General features: G+C 41.0%; 1 protein-coding gene across 1 annotated transcript; it reads right to left on the bottom strand.

Annotated features, from left to right (window-relative positions):
* Positions 1-852: 852 nt before the first annotated feature.
* Positions 853-6,411, bottom strand: LOC309492172 (uncharacterized protein; the record flags this gene model as incomplete). Its single annotated transcript, XM_082161049.1, has 8 exons — positions 6,307-6,411; positions 5,646-5,963; positions 5,207-5,548; positions 5,051-5,086; positions 4,637-4,711; positions 1,298-1,326; positions 1,132-1,206; positions 853-978 (listed from the first exon to the last, which is right to left on the bottom strand). Exons 1-8 carry the CDS (start codon positions 6,365-6,367, stop codon positions 853-855), a joined length of 1,062 nt encoding a protein of 353 aa, XP_082017175.1. The 5' UTR covers positions 6,368-6,411.
* Positions 6,412-6,786: the final 375 nt, after the last annotated feature.

The raw sequence follows: 6,786 nt of genomic DNA on the forward strand, positions 1-6,786 counted from the left end.
TGACTTTTTACTGCGCCAGTCGAAGTACTTCCAAAAGTGCTATTACGCCATACATTATAGTTATCCTTTTTAACCCGCTTAGAAAAGCGCCACGTTTTATTTTGTGTCACCATACTTGGTCGTATAACTACTCGTATAACTGTATTTAAATAGGGAAAACGTTGATGTGTTTGGTCACTTCTAAATTCATTGCTGCTAGATACCATTGAATATACTGGGCTAAGCTGAGTGCTTTCAAAGTGTCACCGCGCGCTAGAGCGATTAAGTGCACGCACTGAGACGAGAGAGGTATGTATCAACTCGTCTTGATTAATGACCTGTATCATTAATGTTTATTTGTGAAGGTCTTGCTCTTGTTCACAGAGGCGTAAAGTTCATCCTGCGGTTGATCTTCTCTTCCTCTGATGGCAGCATAAGTCACTGTATCATCATGATCCTGAAAGAACAGATTCTGTCCATCAATGTTTGAACCCCAGCGATTATTATTATTATTATTATTATTATTATTATTAGAGCATGAGCTTCATTTATCTGAGTCAAACTCATGTGCTGGTATCTACTCACATTGAGTAGATACCACGGGGCAGTCATGGCCTAGTGGTTAGGGAGTTGATCTGGTGACCCAAAGGTTGCTGGTTCGATTCCAGAACCGGTGGGAAATGACTGAGGTGCCCATGAGCAAGGCACCTAACCCCTAATCGCTCCCCGGGCGCCACACAAAGGCTGCCCGCTGCTCTGGGTGTGTGTATCCACGTTTGCAGTGTGTGTGTGTTAACTACTCACTACTCTGCTCCTAATGTGTGTGCATTAACTTGGATGGGTTAAATGCAGAGGTCAAATTCCAAGTATGGGTTACCATACTTGGCTGTCACGTGTCACTTTCACTTCACTTTCACTTTCACTTTCACTTTTGAGTGATTTTACTGGCTTTGTATTGGAAGAAGTGACCTCAGAATAAGTCACATCATCTGTCTGCTCCTAAACATCAATGCAAACGTGCAGAGAGTCAAGTTTAACACACAGAACAGACATATCTCTCACTATAATATGTAGAATAACACAAAAGCTTTTCAATAAATCACATTATTGAACAGACAGTGAACGTAATGTTTGATGATTTAGTGGACTCACATTGGCTCTTACAGCGGGAGGAATGGACATGTTGATCGTCTCATACGTCCCTTTATGATCATTCTCATCTTTGACCTTCAGAACAAACAGTTAAACTGCATGAATGACACTTTATTGAGCTTTAAAGACAGTAATCAAATCTAAATCACTGCATTACTGAACTCACCGCAGAGTCGTCAGTCCCTCTTTTATTATCTGAAAACAAGTGCCTCATGAAATATGAGTTATGATAAAAAACACGTGCAAAACACAGAATCTTAACAATATTTTTTTTTTCAATCATTAATGTGAGTAATAAAAACGTCTCAGTTCTTTACGTAACCTCGGTTCGCGAGGTAACGGGCTGAGATAACGGGAACGAGTATTACGTCTTTGCTAGACGCTATGGGGGAAACTCCTTTTCTCCGAATTATGAAGCCTTTAATTCAAAGACGCAGTGCCACTGCACAGCCTTAACAGTGCAGCGATCTGAGCGTGTCTATTGGCTGGTCAGTGGTAACTGCAGTAACCTATGGCAAAGCGGCATGTCTGTGCGAGCCAATCACGGCACATCCCACAGAGAGAGCACAGAGCCTGCAGAAAGAGGTGGGGAATCTGCCTATAAAAGCAGCTCATATTCACCATAGGAATCAGGTTTAATTCAACTGAAGCGAGGAACGCCAGTCGTGTAGTGACATAGCACGGCTGTCTGCGTAATACTCGTTCCCGTTATCTCAGGGAACTGAGGTTACATAAGTAACCAAGACATTCCCTCTCAAAATGTTTAACCGTATTGCATCTTTTATTAGACACTATGGGGATCCAATGGTTCAGTCTACCACTGTCACAGAGCGCAGGTTGCGTTGTGCCCATAATATGCAGGATATTGCTGTCATGTTGTCTGACGGGACTAAGACGTGGTGTCCTATTAGGTCTGGTAGGAAGGTTTTGAGGGCCAGATAAAAACACATAATTTTCAGGCAGTTGATATTTGTGAGAAATGAATTCTTCCTCCGACTGGGCCGAGATGAGCCAGTCATCGAGGTAATTCAGGATGCGTATCCCCTTTTGTCCCAGGGGGAAAAAGGTCTGTGATGGGGGCTATCTGGATATGAAAGTATGCTGAGAAAAACCAATCCCCTGGGAGTACTTGGCCCTCCCATTTGTTTTAAAGGTAGCAACCCGAACAGCCGTCCTTGGCATTTAGGAGGGAAACACGCTGGTGGGGGTGCTGTCGATGCTCAGGCGATACTTGGAGGACCGCCATGGTATGAAGAGCTGAACTTAGAAGGGGCTTCTGGGCCGGTGTGAGCTCGCTTGTGTCCGATCGTCCAGTCCTCTGACTCAGGGTCGGAGCAGAGAGCTTTTCAGAGAGCGGAGAGACACACTCTTGCAGTGAGAGCAGCTCGTCTTGGTGAGTGTGGGATTTCCCCAGACTGGAAACACACTCACTGTGCTCATCAGTGGGGTGCAGAAGGGCTCTGCACGTGTCGCAACCACCATGCGACATTTGCAACAACGTCGCAGGAAATTTCTAAATTTGTTCTTTTAATATGCTCGTCGGATAGCCGCATGGGAGACGGTTAAGTCGCTGAAGGAATATAAATCTGATTCCTTATGAGAATATGAGCTGTTTTATAGGCAGATTATGGGCCCCACCCCTTTAGGCAGGCTCTGTGCTCTCACATTAAAATGACACGACAACTTCGCCATAGATTCATGCAGTTCCCACTGACCAGCCAATAGGCACGCTCAGATCGCTGCACTGATATAGCTAATAATCACCTGGCGTATGTCGTTACCATGCATACAACAGACATGTGTGTATAGTTTTCACTAAATACATGCTGAAAACAGTACATGACAAGTACTGAAGAGAAAACATGTCAAACCAGAAGTGTCATGTGTCAAAAACGGTAATACGAATAATTTAACATTTTAAAAGTTACAAGTTAAAGTAAAAGATGCATTTTCAGACTATACCATCTTCCTAAATATTCCTAAAAATATATATTTTGTTATATGTTATGGCTGAGCAGTGGCGCTGCGTTTTTGAATTAAAGACAGTGTTGTTTTTGGCAGCCCTTTTAGTTTTAGTCTTAGTCTTAGTCTTTTGGACGAAAATGCTTTTTAGTTTTAGTCACATTTTAGTCACTTATAAACTTAATAGTTTTAGTCAAGTTTTAGTCGACAAAAACACAAAAAGGTTTTAGTCAAGTTTTAGTCAATTTTAGAAAAAAAAAAAGTAGTCTTTAACAAATTAATTTAGGTTAAAAAGTATTGGAAATGGGCTTAGGTTTGACAGGTTGTAGCAAGTGTTGCAATTCATAAAACAACAGTTAACCTTAAAACCTTTGCATAATAAACTAGACTTTCTCATTGATGGAGATGCAGTGCTGCCAAGTTGTACTTCATTGTCGCATTGGGCAGAAACCTTTTATCCCCATATTTCAAGTTATATTTTTTTCCATGAATTGATGCTCTTCTAAAATTTCAGCACATTGGCTATTTTCACCAGTAATCACAGTAATAAAGGAATGGTTTACAGTTTAAACAGCAAAAAACTTTGAGCTACTACAACATTACACACAGATAAAGTGGTAACAGTGGAATCACTGTTTTACTCCAAAAAAGCCAGGAATAAAAACATTCTTACTTTGGCAATTGTGGCTTTATTATATAATTAGTTAAATAATAATTTATGTTATAATATAAGTTATATAATAATTATATATTTCCTCGTACCAATTAGCCCACTAAACTAATGCTCAGACAGACTCGGTCTCTCTTGCGTACACTCGGTCTCTCTCGCGCGCAGACACACTCGGTCTCTCTCGCGTACTGTCGCTCGCTCGCGCAGTTCGTTTCGCTTTTGTCCAGTCCGGTGCCTCATATCGAAGATGTGTGTCGAGTGACTAGCCGCAGCCGCAGGTGTGTTGTTGTTGTGCGGAATCTGGTGCGCGGCATGGCGGCAGCCGGGTGATGGGCGTACCCAAAACAAGGATCGGAAGCGGCAGCATTGCTGATACTTTTTTTTAGCTCAAAACAGACAGATTTCACGCAAATTAGGCAGAAATGACATGCATTGTGAACATCAGACTTGTAATCATTTTCGTCTCGTCTCGCCAGCGAAAACTCGAAAACGTCTCGTCATGTTTTAGTCACCTTAGAGACATTTTTAGCTAGTCATCGTCGCGTTAATCGTCATAAAAAAAAGGTGCGTCAACGAAATCATTTTGTTATCGTCATCGTTGACGAAAACAACATTGATTAAAGACTTAAAAATTCAGAGAAAAGGAGTTTCCTCCATAGCGTCTAGCAAAGGTTTCGAAAGGGAACGATTGTTGTTTCACTTTATAACTCTTTGAGATTGACATTACAGGCATTCTCAGCAGGAATAAACTTCTGTTTGAGAATTTCATATAGTCCACATGTTTCTATGATACTTACAATCTGAACATGATGTGTTTGTTTGCTCATCTGAACTGTTTTTAATTGTTGTAAAGGAGTAAATCTGAAAACTCACCAGCTCTTTTTCTGCAGATCAGCCAGAGAAGAGCAAGAAGGAGAACAGCGACTGCAGCGACAGAAATCACTATGACTGAAGAAGAGATCGAGCACAGAGTCAGAGACGGACAGGGCAGATTGGGGACAATTATAGACAAAGACAAAAGCCATCGGCACTGAATGGCATTTCAAATGATTCTGATCCACCTCTGACTTTTGATTAATGCCCTGTGATTTATTTATCATTTATTGCTCTTCTCTCTCTCAAAAAAAGGAAAAGATCAACTCAACTCTTACATACTTCATTATTTAAATAATGTGGTAGATAAGGTGTCTATATGGTAATTCGTTCATATTTTCTATAGAATTATGTTAGACAAAGCTGTTCTGTGAATAACTTCAATGGCTTAAAAGCATCAGCATCATCATGTACATTGTGTAGAAGGATTCACTGCTGTCGTTGAATCAGCTGGATCTGTAAAGGATGAATGTTTGTTCAAATGATTCATACTGTACAATATTATCATCATATTTTAACTAGTTAACACAGGATAACTTCTGACACTGATTCATGAGACTGTTTTCTCACCTGAATACTTGACAGTGTATCTGATTGAGGTCTCGAGTTGATTTCTGTGAGTAAGCTGACATCTCCACTCTCTGTTGTCATCTTCATTCAGGAGTGTTGTAGTCAGAGTGAGGATACAGTGATATTGATCTGATGATGATAATATCTGATATCTGGAGTCTGTCTTCAGATCAACACCAGTCTGATTCACCCACAACAGCTCAAATCCCTCAGAACGAACCCAATCAACACAGGAGAATCCAGTATCTGAATACAACTGACAGGAGAGAGTCACAGAGCGGCCTGGACTGATCTCAGTCTGTGATGATGATGATGATGATGATGATGATGAAGACACTGAAACTGAACACAAGACACAAATCACAGACTCTTCAATCATCATCTGAGTTTAAAGGGAGAATCTGCCCTTTTTAAATTTACCACATAATCATAATCTTACCATGAAGAACATGCAGATAAACATCAGCATCAGGTCCTTGTTGTCTGCCGTTCACATATTGTCTGCAGCTGTATAATCCATAATCTTCTTCTGTGACGTTCTTGATGTTCAGAGAGCAGTCAGACTTCAGACTCAGTCTCTCATGTCTCTCTGTGTCGTTCTTCTTTATCCCTAAAGTAATCAGTCCAACTGCTGAATGACTGAATCTGTTAGAGTAGATCCATGTAGTTTTAGATTTGCAGTCAGTAAGAGCATTATTACAGGACAGACGCACATTTTCACCAGAACTGATGAACACATGATCATCATCATCATCCACTCCACTGGTTCCTGAAACACAAGTAAAAAGCAGAAGATTCAAATGCAGTATTTTTCCTCACTTAAAGCAAACAACACACTCTCCAGAATAAACTATTAGTCTTTATCAGAGAGCTGTTCAAATCACTGACACACTCTTAATATGAAGATAATTCTTCATCATCAGATGTTTGAGTGACACTATGTCCAGTATCAGGAATAATACAGTATGATCTGTGTGTATCAATACACAGCTCTGAGATCACAACGTGAATGTGTGCAAGAATAAACTGAGCATGTTCAAATGAACTCTTTCCAGACTAATTCCACTAAATGTCTTTAGAGAAAATACAGATTTCTTTACCTGTGAGAAGTGAAGAGAGAATGATCAGTCCCAGCAGACACAGATCACACTTATCAGCCATTTTGTGTTTCTGTCAGTCTTTCTCTTCATTATATATAGTTACAGCTCTTCCTTTAAACATCATCAGCTCCTCCTCTGGTTGTGTAACTTCCTCTCATCTGACAGACTGAGTGATGAAACTCTGAGAAGTGTTGCTTCACTAGAATTGAAGTGGATTTCAGTACAAATGTATTTTTCATTATTGCTTATGTAGCAAGTGGCTCGAGTATTATCATTATCATTATCATCTCGGGCAGTCATGGCCTAGTGGTTAGGGAGTTGAACTGGTAACCCAAAGGTTGCTGGTTCGATTCCAGAGCCGGTGGGAAATGACTGAGGTGCCCTTGAGCAAGGCACCGAACCCCTAATCGCTCCCCGGGCGCCACACAAAGGCTGCCCGCTGCTCTGGGTGTGTGTATCCACGTTTGCAGTGTGTGTGTG

Source organism: Leuciscus leuciscus (genome assembly GCF_965113295.1).
Source record: "Leuciscus leuciscus genome assembly, chromosome: 1".
NCBI classification, from domain to species: Eukaryota; Metazoa; Chordata; class Actinopteri; order Cypriniformes; family Leuciscidae; genus Leuciscus; species Leuciscus leuciscus.